Source organism: Somniosus microcephalus, chromosome 1 (genome assembly GCF_052327205.1).
Source record: "Somniosus microcephalus isolate GS21.2 chromosome 1, FLI_Smic_1.0, whole genome shotgun sequence".
Taxonomy (NCBI): domain Eukaryota; kingdom Metazoa; phylum Chordata; class Chondrichthyes; order Squaliformes; family Somniosidae; genus Somniosus; species Somniosus microcephalus.
The window spans coordinates 7,014,529-7,031,928 of record NC_140987.1 but is presented as its reverse complement, the minus strand read 5'-3'; the positions used below and the strand labels follow the sequence as shown (position 1 = coordinate 7,031,928).

At 46.3% G+C, this 17,400-nt stretch overlaps 1 protein-coding gene across 1 annotated transcript in view; it reads left to right on the top strand.

Annotated features, from left to right (window-relative positions):
• Window positions 1-10,264, top strand: part of LOC147123909 (growth hormone receptor-like) — a 558,256-nt gene extending 547,992 nt beyond the window's left edge. The window contains exon 13 of the mRNA XM_085964446.1: window positions 9-10,264. Within this exon, the coding sequence (XP_085820572.1) occupies window positions 9-980 (972 nt within the window). The 3' untranslated portion in view covers window positions 981-10,264. The remainder of the gene's footprint in view (window positions 1-8) is intronic.
• The last annotated feature ends 7,136 nt before the right edge of the window (window positions 10,265-17,400 follow it).

The following is a 17,400-nucleotide window of genomic DNA, read 5'->3' as shown; positions in this document are numbered from 1 at the left end:
TGTTACAGATGGGTAAAATAGATGAAGTGAACTCAATCTTTGCAAATCACATGAACTACAAGGTTGACTCATATATTGATGACCCCTGGGTCGAGTTTATTGATATTGACCTTGATGATCCAGATGGGAAGACAGAGGTGTCGGATACAGACAGACTCCTTGGCCATGACCACCCAAAGTCCGACAACTGCCTGAGCGTCAAGGACGATGACTCTGGCCGCGACAGTTGTTACGAACCAGATGTTTCTGAAGCAGACATCACTACTGGTAAACAAAGTGCCAATGAATTAAGCAGCCTCCAGTTGGAAGCCAATGAAAGAAAAGAAGACACGAAGAGTGATGCTGGACTTCCTTTAGGCGCAGATGCCAAATGGAGCCAGCAACCAAATGGTGAGGAGTGCGAGTGCGGTAAGGTGCAACTGGTTACCACAGACAGCGGACTGTCAACAGTAACCAAAAATGGGCTCAATCAACCGCCTCTGCACAGTCAACTCAGCAACCAGAGCTCCTTCGGGAAGATGGACTTTTATGCACAGGTAAGCGACATCACCCCTACAGGGGGTGTCCTCCTTTCCCCAGGGCAGCAGAACAAGATGGAGCTACCCCTAGCCAAAGAAACCTCAGTTGATCCAAAAGCAAATCAGAAAACCAAACCATCAGACAGCGCCTACACGTCTGAGGTCGACGCGAAGCAGTTCTGTGCCATCAGCTCAAGCAAAGAGAGCGTATCAGATGTGGAGAGAAACCTTAATCTAAGCAGCTATTTCACCACAGAAAGCCTTGCAAGTGCCATGGTTGGTTGTTGTAAAGAAACAGAAAACACAAGGCAGCCAACAATACCCGTCCCAGACTATACCTCGATACACATGGTGGACTCTCAGCACAGCCTACTGTTGAACCCAAATGTGCTGCCCAGCAAGAGTCAACCTACCCTCGCTGGATACCTGATGCCCGAACAACTTGGTAATGTTGTCCCCTGACTGCAGAGGCCGTGAAGTGTAGGCCGCACCGTCGTAAGCTTCTCGACTTAAACAAAAATCAGTGGTGTCACATAGACTTTGTGTACAATGATTTAAGAGTAATATTCCCCAGAAAACACAAAATGGTACAACCATTATGAAATATTATGATTGATAAATCAAGACTAAGAATTATTTTTAAATTATTTTTAAATGTTTGTTAGTGAGAAAAAATTACTGTATTTTTATAAAACCGAAACAATTCCTAAAATTAAAACAGTCCCATATAAAACGAGCTGAAGTTTGATTGGAAGAGTGTTCTCTGTCGATCAGGTTGGGAACACTGTTCCTCAGCAACCCAATTTCTGTAACTCTTGGAAATGTCTGTACTCCTGCAAACCGGTCATTTAATCGCCAGAATCAGCAACTGCGCTGCTTCCTGCAAACTGTGTGCAAAGGAATTTGGGGACTGGGACTGGCCCAACGTCCTGAAAGCTTGCATTGTCTCTGTAAAATAATAGTGCTCACAGCGGCTGTGCCACCACTCATACCAAAAGGGGATGTTGACAGTTCGTGACGACCTGCAATACTCTTCTGTTCATTTTACTTAGACAGGATTTCAAACGGAAGCCATGCCCTAAAGAGGGGGTCTCAGCAACAAAACAAATCTCACTATCAAGACAGCCTTTAGTGAGTGTAACCATTAGGACCCTCCTTAGACAGGGCACTGAGCTCTTTGAGATTGGGATTGGGTAAACTCTGCATCCGGCCAGTCGTGGGATTCGGGTCAAACAGATACTCACAAAAGGATCTCAAACTGAAATATGGATGTTGCATTCACCTTGGTGAGGGCCCCTCAGTTCAAGGTGTGGGTATGCTCAGAGGGTTGAAGAGCTGATTGCCGGTATCTCCACTCCAAAGTTGTGGGCTAGGGATTCAGAGTTTCCGGGCAGTAGCATGGGAATGCTCTGCAGTGGCTCTCAGGCCAGTGGGAAGTTGACCCCCTCGTTGTTTACGATGGGCCTGCTTTGGGTTGCAAGGGCAGTCAGCAGAGCGGTGCAGTGACCCCTAATCATGGGGCTTTGTGTTGGGAGGAAACCCGACCTTTTTACTAAAATGTGAAAATAACTCTGCTCAGACTTTTATAAAAATGGGGGGATATTTTGAACCCAAAGTAACTCTCGTAGGCTTTCCCTCCCCTTGCATTTTATTTTAGTGAGGTAGAAGGGGTCTTTACAGATTGATTGCACATGCTGCATTTTGAACTGTGGCCACATTTATAAAATTCAGTAAAAATAAATTGAAAACTCTTGCCGTTCTCGGAGAACAAGCCGAGTGATATTGATGATTAAGGAACACAATGATCTATGTGATTCTGTGGGGACAGAGCAGGGTATAAGAAATGATAAGCATTTTGTTAAAATTCCCATGTTGTTTTCAATCAGTCACTGCAGGTGAGGCTGAATACATGTGGGACACATTGCACTGGTCAGATAATTCATCGTGGGTAAAAGACAAAACCCAATCAAACATTGATGTCCAACATCTTCAGTGTATGAGTTGAATATATAAATCTAGAATCTTGTGCACAATATAAATAGTTTCATTTTTTAAGTAACAAACTGATTGTAATAAGTGCACTTTTGCCAATGGGTAATACAGAAGCAAAGGTCATTAGTGATTTTTGCTTCTGTGCTCTGTAAGCTGTGATTGGACTGTAGTCTCTGTAGCTACTGCAATGACATAGTCCAAAGGATCAGCACTTGTGTGTTCACCGACTCACTTTTTGTTTATGTTCCTCACGAACTTGCTCTTAATTAGCCGTTAACAAAACCTTCGCGGGCCTGATCCAGCAAAGACTGCTTCTTTTGTTTTCTCCAATTTCCATCAATAGATTTGAAGAAGTGACCAACACTTACAATAGCGGTGGAAAGACCCCTTCCCACTTTCTATCAGGGGTCTTGCCCCACCGCCCCACCCTCCAAAGATATGTTCATACATCTACTTTTTCAGTAAAATTAACACACAGGGGAAAATGTATTCATTCACGGGATGTGGGCGTCGCTGGCAAGGCCGGCATTTATTGCCCATTCCTAGTTGCCCCTTGAGAAGGTGGTGGTGGGCCGCCTTCTTGAACCGCTGCAGTCCATGTGGTGAAGGTGCTCCCACAGTGCTGACTTTGGCGAAGCGGTTTGGTACAACTGAGTGTCTCGCTGGGCCATTTCAGAGGGCAGTTAAGAGTCAACCACATTGCTGTGGGTCTGGAGTCACATATAGGCCAGACCGGGTAAGGGCGGCAGATTTCCTTCCCTAAAGGACATTAGTGAACCAGATGGGTTTACGACAATCCGATAGTTTCACGGTCACCGTTACTGATACTAACTTTTTAATTCCAGATTTATTTAATGAACTGAATTAAAATTCCCCAGCTGTCTGCTGTAGTCCATGTGGGAGCTTTCAACTTGAATTTCTCTACATTGCTGAGTTTCTGAATGACCCTTTCACCTTCAGTGGATGCTGGGATAGTGTCATCCCCCCCCCCCCCCCCCCCACAACCCCATCCCAATAATATTTGGGATTGCCTCACCCACCTCAGCAGTATTCCTTTGCTTTCCCTGAGAAGTAGCAGCAATAGTTCCAAGCTCCAGAAACATCCCGCAGCCAATTGAGCCATGAATGGATATCCAGGAATGGAGCATGAAGCCTGTTACAGATACAGGAAGTGAGCCTTAGGCCATATCACAAGCACCACTGTACTCACACCCTTCAATCCCATTCTTAACTTGGTAGTTACTGTGTTAGTCAATATTTCATTAACTTTTTGCTGGGAACCTGTTCCATATATCTTTCTATTCATTCCACGTATCAGTATTGAATAACAAAAGATCCTGTGCCAACTCGAAAGCATCAGGCAGATAAAACATTAAACATTTTAGCTTACACAAAGCCTTCCTCAGGGACAGTAAGATGTGCTTTTCCCAAAGTTCAGTTATATTGAAACACTTTTATTAAGCAAGTTTTTTTTTGTGTCAAATGTAGCATATAGTTACCTCCCTGGAAAAATGTGAATCAAACTTAAGGCTAAGAAATACTCTCAGTTCTAACAATCTTTATTTTAGGCTACTTGATCTTGGTTCCTGCCTCCTGCAGACCACGTTAGTTTAGGGAGGGTAGAATCATTTTTTGAGAGGTAACCAGCTATTCTGTCACAGGGTCACCATGTCCGTATGGTGCGATGTAACCTCCCAACCAGTACTCAGTATGTATAGGGAAACTAATAGACCAGTTGGCCTCTATTAGCAGGTTTCTTCCAATACGTATCAAGACTGTCAACGAGGCCCCAGATCTTGTCCGGATGAGGCTGAATGTTCAGGTTCTTAAAGAACCGTTCTTTTTGAATGTACAATTCTGGCACAGTATCTCACTCCCTCGCTAGCGCTTGTCAGGAAATCATGCGCTTTCCCCCGTGATTTTTCAGCTGCCTGTTGTAAAAAGTGGGCAGTACGCTCAATGTGCACTCCCAGTAGGTGAGGCTCCACACCAGCAGTGCACATTCAGAAAACCAGCCCTTAAATGTACAGCTTGCATACGAGCACTTAATTTTCCACTAGTATTAAAAAAAAAGGGGGCTTCAGCATGTAAATGATAAGCAATGCCCTGGCACAACTCAAAATATGTCTTCTGTCAGTTCTCTACTGTGAGAGGCAGGGGGAGAGCGGTACTTGCCATGTAAAAGACTCCCATCTCCAGAAAAACTGGGAGTTAAGTTCTTTTTAAAGATGTATCTCCTATCTAAGGGCAGCTGTTTCAACTACAGCACATTTGAAAGCAGCCTTCTAGACCTGTTCTGTTCGAAAGGACTAGCTAGGACTGCACACCCGTGAGTATATTTCCAGCTGGCTGAATTGAGATAGGGGACTGATTGATAAATTCCCCAATCCTAGATGCCGATTCTCAGTGCTGTTGAGATGCGCATTATAATAGCAGCTGGCTAGAGACGTTCCCCATTAACGAATGCAAAAAAAACCTGCCTGTACACGAGCCTAAAGCTACCGATTAATAAGGTGCCCGTAGTTGGTGTGCGCTGTATATACTTCCCACTGCCCTGCCAAGAGTTCAGATTGGCATTTTTGCTGGTCATGGCACAGGCATTGGATCGGTGACATCTTCTCTGTGTAACCTTGCTTCTGGGGGCTCACTGGAATATTCTGCAAGGCTCATGCAGTGCCAAGATGTACCTATTCCGTTTCCCATTCAAGTGAATCAAGCGACAGTGCACTAGCAGTAGCATGTTACAGGTGCACAGCACACATCTTTAGGAAGCACTAGGTGCCAGCTCAGTCAAGGTGAAAGATACCAACTAATCAAACTTGGTTGCAGTTAATCAATCATAAGTCTCTAATTGTTCGACCACTAAGAGGAAAAGAAACTAACATCTGAATGTGCCAATTTAATACTGACTTCAGTCATTTAGCAGAGATGTGCTAGCAGCCTTTGAGTATTTATCATTGCACACAAATTACTGAGGCTCTTCTGGAGGGGAGTTGTGTGGAACCAGTCTAGGAGACAAATTATGGCAATTGAGAATGACAAATTTTCTAGTTAGTAATAGAACGTACCTTTCTGTGTCTTAATTGTTTTTAAATACCAGAAGGATTTTCAGTGTCGAAGTACAATAGTAACAAGTTCATGACCTTAATCAGAGGCGAAGACTTTTGTTGCTCAATTGTCATCAAGGTGTAGCCAGAGCTATACAGTGAATTGATACCTGCATTATGTACATTATATACCCGAGCACATTACATGAAGCTTAAAACTAAAGCATGTATAACAGAAACAATGATAATGAATTATATTGCCACAGTGCATTAGATATTGGTGTTGAAGGTTAAAAAGAAACTATTGGAAAAGTTAGGGAGATCTAGAGATATTTGGCAGCCTCTCATTGTCTACAGGGCTGTCTCTCTGGCGTTTCTCTTGCTCTCCCTGTAAAGAGGACGCTTCCTCCTGCATTATTTCCTGTTGCTATGGAATGTTTTAACGAAAGAGAGCGACTGCTTCATGTTGATAGTTTTCTTTCTCCTCCATACTGTGCTGTGAGACCTCCTGGAGGTTGTTGTGCCTGACCTGCTTTGGGACCGTACGTTAAAAAAATGTGCAAAGAACTGAACACTCAAATCAGGTAGCTTTTTTTTTTAGGGTGGCGGGGGGGTGGGGGGTGGTAAGGAGGTCTTACTCTGACTTCAATACACCACTGTCAAAAAAAAGTTACATTTTAATTTGTATTTGCTGAAATAATTGGCTCTACATGACACTAAACAGAAAAAGGCACTGTGCAATTTCTCCCCCTAACTCTTCTCTCGCTGTGGCATTGACTCCTGCTTGGGCACAGTTTCATGGCTGCAATGGCCCTCCATCCGATCCAAGTGGCCATTCTTCGTGAGGGAAATTAGACTATGGGTTGAGTGCAGGCTATTTGACATGTAGAGCATCACTGCTGAGCCCTCTCCTGCCCGTTCTGTTGTACACATACACAGTTCCAGCAGAGGCTTCTGAATAGGAATCAGGAGCTGGAAGTCCGTCCCTCCCTAGGGGTACTGTAGTGCCCAAACCCCCACCCCTCGAGCACAGAGATATTCCAATATTTTGTCACTACTTTAAAAATAAATATATTTATATGGTTCTATTGTGTATGTGAACTGAACAAATTGTGTGGTGTAAGCAAATATGTATGGAATGTGTATATACCATGCTCCCGGCCAACTTCTGCAGTATTTGTTTAGTGTACTAATAAGGTTAAACAAGTTTTGCTTTATATCCAAGTTGCTGCTCTGAGGGCTGATGGTTCATTTCTTTGCACAAAGCCATTCCTCAGTCCTAAAACATTAAACTATTCACCAGTGCCAATAGGCCTGTTTTCACTAGGCCTCATCTTAGTTACTAGAAACCATTATATTTGAAAAACAGATTTGTACAAACTGGTACTTTGCTTCATCAAAACAAAATGTAGACAATAGCCAGGACTTCATACCCAGTACTTTGGAGCTGTAGCCATGCCTTTTGTGAAGGTAGTTTCACATCACACAGTGTTGTCTTGATATTAATGTAATGGTGGGGGGGGGGGGGGGGGGGAGGAGGTGACTATAGTCTCAGTTCATGGTGGGGTTGAGCTTTTTGAAGAGTTTTCTACCTGCTTCTAGGTAGAGACCCCTCTTCCCATCCGTTTTTGAGAAAGATGTTATAGTCTATGCAAAATACCGAGCCAACTTGTGGGTCTTGCGGTCTATCCTTCTAAAGTAGGTAGAGACGATTTTACCCAGATTAGTGCAGGGCAGCAGCAAGCTTTTCAAGAATTGAAAACATATCATATTCATTCATTTATTTTTTCCAAAGCATAGGTATGAGCTTCAATAAAATAAATGCAGTCTCAGGGTCATCTCTTATGAAGATAGGTGGGTTTGTCTGTTAGAGGGCTTCAGCCCATTACGACCATGTCCCACCTCTTCTCCTGCCCATCTTTCCCCTTTTGGGGGCGTCCCAGGGTCATATAAGTCCTATGTTTGAGAGATTGGGTCTCCCATAGCTCACATCAGGCATATCCCATCTCCCTTGGGAAGCTGCTTTACCTCAGTCTATCGCAACACAGCAGGACAATCAAACACATTCCGCTCTCCAGTTCATAGAATCATAGAAATTTACGGCACAGAAGGAGGCCATTCAGCCCATCGTGTCTATGCCGGCCGAAAAAGAGCTATCCAGCCTAATCCCACTTTCCAGCTCTTGGTCGAAGTCCTAACAGAACTTTGCTCCCAGATGTTATAGTCTATACCTGAACAGTGGAGTCTGGCAAGAGTTAATCTTCATTTGATGGTGTGTGACTTTCAAAAGTTGCAAAGCCAACATTACCAGTTCCAAAATGCAGGGATTAAGTCAAGGCTACCAACTACATCTCTCTTCTTTGTTGTCTAGTAACAGAAAGTGCCCTTGTGTCCATGGCAACATGGCAACACATGTCTAAATGTAGAGAACCGAACTCGGAGAGTATTATTTTCGCTGCGTAAAGTTCACATTGTCTTAAAAAGCTTCAGCACTTTATGAAATCAGTCTTCTATTTTCAGCACTTTGTGAAATCAATCTTCTATCTTTGCATTCATGTACAGATAACCAGATTATATATAAAAGTATATCCCACCATTAAATGGGATATATTCATGGAACATAACTTAAAATATATTTTTAATTCAGTATGTGGTAATTCTCCAGTTTATACTAAAGTCACGCTCATGTTTTAGTTTTATGTTGTGTCCTGTAGCAAACCATTCCTTGAGGGCATGGGGGCCTGCAGTAAGTGCACCTCTTTTTGTTATTGAGGTGTAATAAGGCTGCCCGGTGGTAGCTAGAGACATTAACAGCTTGTTCTCCTCTCACCTACTTTGAAGAAAATGATTAGATCCAGAAAGGTCCCCGGCTTGAGAGGGCACATTTCCTTTTTAAAGGGGCTTGGATAGTGGTGTGGGTGAGACTGGTCTCCTACCTCCCGGGTTTAACTCACTCCAGACTGGGGATGATAGTCTGATCCGGTAGCTGTAAGGGTCCGAATGTGAAAAGAATCTGGGAGACTCAATACAGTCCCCAGAGCACAGCACAAACTACCCCTGATTCGATACTAACATGCTAGTTTCACTCTGAGATGTCACTGAAATGGAAAAATGGCTCATCAGCATAACAGCTGGTGCTGAGGCACATTTCTGGAATCTATTCGTGCTTTACCTCACCTGGGAATGCTTGACGGTGACACTGAGTGGTCCCAAGGACTAACCTTTACAAAACGAAAGAAAACAAGCCGATTTGTTCCGGAATTTAACGTGCTGCTATTCGTAATTTGAAAATAAGAATATCAGATCATTTCTCGGCGATTTGATCACAACAAATGGGAATATAACTGATAAAATCAGTGAGATCTTGGAATGATGGGCTGTGAGAAAGTGCTGAAGAATGGTGGCCTGACCACCGGGCCCACTGCCTGTTGGAGTACACAGTCACACCGGGCCCACTGCCTGTTGGAGTACAGTCACACTGGGCCCACTGCCTGTTGGAGTACAGTCACACCGGGCCCACTGCCTGTTGGAGTACAGTCACACCGGGCCCACTGCCTGTTGGAGTACACAGTCACACCGGGCCCACTGCCTGTTGGAGTACACAGTCACACTGGGCCCACTGCCTGTTGGAGTACAGTCACACCGGGCCCACTGCCTGTTGGAGTACAGTCACACCGGGCCCACTGCCTGTTGGAGTACAGTCACACCGGGCCCACTGCCTGTTGGAGTACAGTCACACCGGGCCCACTGCCTGTTGGAGTACAGTCACACTGGGCCCACTGCCTGTTGGAGTACAGTCACACCGGGCCCACTGCCTGTTGGAGTACAGTCACACCGGGCCCACTGCCTGTTGGAGTACAGTCACACCGGGCCCACTGCCTATTGGAGTACAGTCACACCAGGCCCACTGCTCAGGGGCTTCACTTTCTGTTCAGAATGGCTGGCCTTGTGCTGTGAAATATTCCTGCAGCAGAGATTCTGGGTGAATGCTCGCTGCAGCCCTTGTGATTGCCGCATACGGAATCAAAAATAAACCAAATTTAAGAATAAAACATAGAAATAAGTTATGTCTCATGAAGTTTTCTTTCAAGTTGGACAATGTGAAGAATATTTGAGGCAGATTTAAAAAATACACATGATTTTTTTTTCTTTAAGGCCAAAATGTACTCTGGCCAATCACCGCTCGCATTCCTCACACTGCTTAGTGATGGCGACTGTTCCACCGCATGCGGCATCCTTTTCATCACCTCCTGACTCCTCACAACTGCCTTACTCCCTCCATCCTGCTCACGGTCGCCACCCCCTTCTCACTTCCTGGGCAGAAATTGAAGGCTTTTGCTTTATCAAAGACAACAGCTGCTAAATTTTATTAAGTCAAAGGGAGGATAAAAGAAAACCAAGTCAAACTATCAACCCTTGTTTGCTCAGAAGTAAAAGTCAGAACGTATTTTTTTCTCTGTCGTAATTTTGTATTTTAATTAAATTTAAAGGAGATGCAAGAGTACAAATATTGAAATTTTGTGAAGTATATAATGGATTATATATTAGTTTTTAATCCAGAAAAGCTGCATGTTCTATTTTTTAAAATGCTTTACCTTCTGTGTATGTACAGCTTGTGGTTTTTGTCAAACTCTTGGATTTCATTGCTCTGATTTGCTGTAACTGAATGATGATTAAAAACTAAAACTGTGCCAATCGAAAAAACAATGGCTGAGCTACTATGAAAATTCACCATCTATTCCGATGGAGGCATCACCACTTCACACTCAGATAGCACCGAATACTTGGGGGGAAACATTTGGCTGCTTTGCGCATCCCGCTAGCACCCTAAGAGGACGCTAATGGGGCGCAAAGAAACTAGCGCCCGGGCGCGGCGATGTTTGCGCCGCTCGCAAAATTGACCAGACATTTTGCGGTGGCGCTTTACACTACCGCCACGATCTCCTGCACCGGCAGATCGTGACGTCAGTCGAGCGCGCAACACCCCGGTAGCGCCCCGGACCGGATATTGAGTGGCACCCCCTGCCTTACCGCCTGCCGCTAGCAACGACAGGTTGAGGGGAGCGTTTTGCAGTCGGGAAGGGACTGGGGGAGCGCTATTTAAAGGCGACCGCTTCCTGCCTTTTTTTGTCGGCGACATTTTTGCACCATGTATTCTGAAAGAGAGAGAGACTTCTGGAGAGATTCAACGCTGTGTGAAGGAGTTTTGGGTACTGAGCAGCACTTTGCAGGTTCATTTTGATTTGCCCTTCCTTGTATCGATTTAGAAGAGACTGTGGGGGCTGCACTCTGAGCTCTTTCCCTGGGTCTCTCCATTGTTCTTTCCAGCAGGTTTGATGTACAGGTCTCTCCAGGCCGAGATTCAAGGCTGCAATGAGCAGGGTGTGGATGGAGAGCAAGATCGACCCTCCCCTTTAAGAACTGGCCGGCACCAGTGTGTCTGTGTTCCATTGCTGACTGACATCACATGAGCTTCGCCAGCGCTCTGAGGTAGCGCCTCGCTCCTCGGCATTAGCACCTTAAGACAGGTGTGAAGCGCCTGATTTAGCGCTCCAATCACCTCCAGGGGCGATAGAGGTCAAGTTTGCAGTTGGAGGCGATAATTAGCGTCAGGCGCTAAACTTTGTGCCCAACCGATAATTGCGCCCCCAAACGGGGCGATACCGAATTTCTCCCCCTTAGCATCTTAGCACAACCTCAGCCCATTCCACGATTCTTAACAATCAAATAAATATGTTGGTTGTGGCAGGAATTTTGTCCAGCCCTGCTTTTCTAGTCGTGCCATGGGATCTTTTGCATCTACCTGACCTGGTATACAGTCCCATAGTCTAACATCTCATCTGAAAGACAGCAGGGCCTAATTTTAACATTTTTTGTGCCTGTTTTGCACCCATAACCAGTAACCACTGCTGGAAAGTGCGGTTGTCGGGTAATTAAACTACCCTGCACATGGACAAATAACTTGCTAACATTCACTCTCTCGGCTCATACCTGAAGAATGGGTACTGTGGTGAGGTGCTGCAGGAGCATGAGTCAACACCTTCAGGCCAACAGGGTAGAAAGCTGAAGGGAGGAACAAATAAAATAAATTTAACTAACAGATACAATGGCCCCGATATTTGTGGGAAGGCGGGGAGGGAGCACGGGGAAAAACCCGGCAAGGCCAGGGCCATGGAGGTCCTTTATAGTCTTTCTCTTCTGGTTCACACCAGACAGCTAGCCAAATTAACAGGCCGGCCGGGAAAAGCAGCGGTGGGAGGCCAGGGACCTTTGGGGACAGTCCCCGGCAATCAGGAGTGGGGAGGCAGAGAGGACATTGCGGGAGGGAGCGAGAGATCGGGGGCGGCGGGGGGGAGGGTGGCGGGGAGGTGGGGGGGAAGAGTGAGGCCGCGACCGGCAGAGAGGAGGCCAAAGGCTTCCTTGATGGGTCGGGGCAGGAAGCGCTCCTGCTGTTCTCGTGGTGCCGGAAGCTTCTGCCTCCCTTTCGTTGCCGGGTTGCCCGACCCCTGGGAAACCCGTGCGGCAACTGTTAAATTGAAATCAGGCTCCGATTGCGCTGTGGGGGCCTGATTTAAATATTTTAATGAAGTGTGCCACAGTCGCACGACACTAAACGTGCCGCCGTAGAATCGGCAACAGGTGCCGACGCAGTTTGCCGTTCTCTTCCCCGTTTCAACACTTTTAAGCCCCCGACCCTCTCCCACCCATCGTGGGGGGTTAATATCTAGGCCAATTAGCTGCCAGGGGTCACGCACAGCCTCCAATGTTGACACGCCAAAGTATGTTGGGTCAGGGAGAGGCCATCTCATTGAAATATGCTTGGCAGGCTCCCACACCACTAGGAGCAGCACCTGCCTAATGGAAGGCCACAAAATGCAGCCGTCTTCTCCCGTATGGTATCAGCAAAACAAATCAAATGTCAATATCTAAGTCAGATATCCAGGCCAAAGCTTGCGGTGTAACAGCGGGGATATCTTGGAGGCTGCCTGCGAATTTCCTCTGAGGGCAGTGTGCAATGATGTGCTCCAGGATCTGATCAGGAGCTCCACAGTCGCTTTAATCTTCCGTCTATGGAGAAGGTGGCAGCATCGACCGTGACCGGTTCTGAGGCGGTTGATGGTTGTCCACTGTTTGATTCTTCCGATTGTTCTGTGGGGGTCATAGAAACATAGAAACATAGAAACATAGAAGATAGGAGCAGGAGCAGCCCATTCGGCCCCTCAAGCCTGCTCTGCCATTCAATGCGATCATGGCTGATCATCCAAACTCAGTACCCTGTCCCTGCCTTCTCCCCATATCCCTTGATCCCTTTAGCCTTAAGAAATATATCTAACTCCTTCTTGAATATATTTAAAGAATTGGCCTCCACTGCCTTCTGTGGTAGAGAATTCCACAGGTTCACCACTCTCTGGGTGAAGAAATTCCTCCTCATCTCTGTCCTAAATGGCTTACCCCTTATCCTTAGACTGTGACCCCTGGCTCTGGACTCCCCGGCCATCGGGAACATCCTTCCTGCATCTAGTCTGTCTAGTCCTGTTAGAATTTTATAAGTTTCAATGAGATCCCCTCTCATTCTTCTAAACTCCAGCGAGTATAAGCCCAGTCGACCCAATCTCTCCTCATACGTCATTCCTGCCATCCCAGGTATCAGGCTGGTGAATCTTCGCTGCACTCCTTCCATGGCAAGAACATCCTTCCTCAGATAAGGTGACCAAAACTGCACACAATACTCAAGGTGTGGTCTCACCAAGGCCCTGTACAACTGCAGCAAGACATCCTTGTTCCTGTACTTGAACCCTCTCGCTATGAAGGCCAACATACCATTTGCCTTCTTAACCGCCTGCTGTACCTGCATGCTTACCTTCAGGGACTGGTGCACAAGGACACCCAGGTCTCGTTGCACTTCCCCTTCTCCCAATCTATTGCCTTTCAGATAATAATCTGCCTTCCAGTTTTTGCCACCAAAGTGGATAACCTCGCATTTATCCACATTATATTGCATCTGCCATGCTTCTGCCCAATCACCCAACCTGTCCAAATCATACTGGAGTTTCTCGGCATCCTCCTCACAGCACACACGCCCACCCAGCTTTGTGTTGTCTGCAAACTTGGGGATATTACATCTAGTACGATAGCAAAATACTGCAGATGTTGGAAATCCGAAATAACAACAGAAAATGCTGGAAAAACTCAGCAAGTCAGGCAACATCCGTGGAGAGAAATTTGAGCCGACGTTTCGGGTTTGACCCTTCTTCAAAACTGGAGAGAAAAGGAACTAGATCGAAGGCAGGGCTGCGATCGGACAAAAGAATAAAAGAACCAAAAGAAGTAAAAGAGATTAGAAGCTAGACGAGATTACATCTAGTTCCCTCCTCAAGATCATTTATATATATTGTGAATAGCTGGGGTCCAAGGACCGATCCCGGCGGTACCCCACTGGTCACTGCCTGCCACTCGGATAAAGAGCCATTTATTCCAACTCTTTGCTTTCTGTCTGCCAACCGGTTCTCTATCCAAGTGCGGTAAACCACTGTTTGTATTCCTGTTTGTCTTCCACTGTGTACATGCCTGGACATGCCTCGGCTGACTCCTCCCACAGGTCCTAGTATAAAGGAGACTGCTCCCCAGCCCTTTGTATCCTGGACCGGTCGACCACGCGAGGCAGACCTCCATTCTGTTGTTAATAAAAGCCTTTAGTTACTCTTCTAACTCTCAGTCTTTTATGAGTAATTGATAGCGCATCACCAAGTCAATACCTTGCCCCCATCCCATGTGCCTTAACTTTACACGCTAATCTCTTATACGGGACCTTATCGAAAGCCTTCTGAAAGTCCAAATACACCACATCCACTGGTTCTCCCTTATCTATTTTACCAGTTACATCCTCAAAAATTCCAGTAGATTAGTCAAGCACGATTTACCTTTTGTAAATCCATGTTGACTTTGTCCGATCCTGTCACTGTTTTCCAAGTGCTCTGCTATTACATCTTTTATAATGGACTCTAGCATTTTCCCCACTACCGATGTCAGGCTTACCGGTCTGTAATTCCCCGTTTTCTCTCTACCACCTTTTTTGAATAGTGGGGTAACATTAGCTACCCTCCAATCCATGGGTACTGTTCCAGATTCCATCGAATGTTGGAAGATGATCAGCAATGCATCTACTATTTCTAGGGCCACTTCCTTAAGTACCCTAGGATATAGATTACCAGGCCCTGGGGATTTATCGGCCTTCAATCCCATCAATTTCCCTAACACCATTTCCCTACAAATACTGATTTCTTTCAGTTCCTCCTTCTCATTAGACCCTATGTTCCCCGACATCTCTGGGAGGTTATTTGTGTCCTCCTTTGTGAAGACAGAACCAAAATATGTATTTAATTGGTCTGCCATTTCTTTGTTCCCCATTATAAATTCCCCTGATTCTGACTGCAAGGGACCTACGCTTGACTTCACCAACTTTTTTCTCTTCACATATCTATAAAAGCTTTTACAGTCAGTTTTTATGTTCCCTGAAAGCTTACTCTCATATTCTATTTTCACCCTCTTAATTAATCCCTTTGTCCTCCTTTGCTGAATCCTAAACTGCTCCCAATCCTCAGGTTTACTGCTTTTTCTGGCCAATTTGTATGTCCTCTCCTTGGATCTTATGCTATCCCTAATTTCCCTTGTTAGCCACGGTTGAGTCACCTTTTTTGTTTTATTTTTATGCCAAACAGGGATGAACAAATTCTGTAGTTCATCCATGCGGTCTTTGAATGTTTGCCATTGCCTATCCATCGTCAACCCTTTGAGTAACATTCCCCAATCAATCCTACCCAACTCGCGCCTCATACCATCGTAGTTTCCTTTATTTAAATTCAGGACCCTAGTCTCTGAGTCAACTACTTCACTCTCCATCTTAATGAAGAATTCTATCATATTATGATCGCACCGACCCAAGTGCCCTCGTACAACAAGATTACTAATGAATCCTTTCTCGTTACATAATACCCAGTCTAAGATGGCTTGATCTCTGGTTGGTTCTTCGACATATTGGTCCAGGAAACCATCCCGTAAACACTCCAGGAATTCTCTATGAGGAATCCATTCCGTATGTCGCAGTTCTTCCAAGCATTTCGCCATTGGTCATCAAGGCTGAGGGGAGATCACTGAAGGGCTTCGGCGACGGTCCAAAATGGCCTTCAAGATTTGAAAGGGGTTGGTGGTTGGTTGTTCAAGTCGGCCTGGATCGTGTCTTTGCTGGTGTAGCGGTTGTATTCTCTGGAGAGAGTAGGTGTGGTGGTGCGATGCAGCAGTAATTGACCAATTCAGCAGGAGGGAGAAATCTTGCCCCATCAGCCCCCTTTATAGGGAATGAAAACAACTAGAACAGATGATCTGGCCATTATCACATTGCTGTTTGTGGGAGCTTGCTGTGCGCAACTTGGCTGCCGCATTTCCTACATTACAACAGTGACTACACTTCAAAATACTTCATTGGCTGTAAAGCGCTTTGGAACGTCTGGTGGTCGTGAAAGGCGCTATAGAAATGCTTTCTTTTCTTTAACTTTAAAAGTTTCAAAAACTTCAGGCCTGGCCCCCAGTGAGCCTCACGTACGAAGCTCAGCAAGTCGGCTCTCCTTTCACTCAGGGTACGGGCCTACTGATGCTCCACCAGGACAGGGACGAGGAAACTCCTGGAGTTGTGAATGTCCTCCCCGATCATCCCCCTCTGCTGCAATAGGCCTTATTTGGGCAGACACCAATGTACACTTCCTGTAAGTCACACACTTAGCGGGTAATTGTAACATAACTCGCCTGGCGAGAAGGCGACAGTATCAGATCAGCCGCCTGTCTTACACCCCGCACAATTTTACTTTGTAATAAGAACATAAGAAATAAGAGCAGGAGTAGGCCATTCGGCCCCTCGAGCCTGCTCCGCCATACGGCCCCTCGAGCCTGCTCCGCCATACGGCCCCTCGAGCCTGCTCCGCCATTCGGCCCCTCGAGCCTGCTCCGCCATACGGCCCCTCGAGCCTGCTCCGCCATACGGCCCCTCGAGCCTGCTCCGCCATACGGCCCCTCGAGCCTGCTCCGCCATACGGCCCCTCGAGCCTGCTCCGCCATACGGCCCCTCGAGCCTGCTCCGCCATTCAATCAGATCATGGCTGATCTTCGACCTCAACTCCACTTTCCCGCCCGATCTCCATATCCCTTGATTCCCCTAGAGTCCAAAAATCTATCGATCTCAGCCTTGAATATACTCAAAGACTCAGCATCCACAGCCCTCTGGGGCAGAGAATTCCAAAGATTCACCACCCTCTGAGTGAAGAAATTTCTCCTCATCTCAGTCTTAAATGGCCAACCCCTTATCCTGAGACTATGCCGCCTAGTTCTAGACTCTCCAGCCAGGGGGAAACAACCTCTCAGCATCTACCCCGTCAATCCCCCTCAGAATCTTGTATGTTTCAATGAGATCACCTCTCATTCTTCTAAACTCCAGAGAGTATAGGCCCAATCTACACAATCTCTAATAAAGTCAATTCTAGCTGATAGCGGTAGATTATGGCCTGTTTGGGTCCAGACTTGGCAATCCATGAGCAGACCAGGAGCCCGATGGTTGATGTGAGATTGATCCTCGGGCCTCATCAGGCACAAGCTGTTGACGCTGGTCACGCCTCCACATGCTCCTCGCCGGAGCAGAGGTCAGCGTCGAGCCATCTGCCTTGCCGACAACACGTCTCGTGTAACGTCCCAGGAGGGGGGGGCGGGATTGAAGCAAGCTACGCGGTGCGGGCAATCGCAAGTCCTGTACAGCTCGGTGTCGATCTCTGCCTGGAAACGCTCCTCTGAAGCACCTT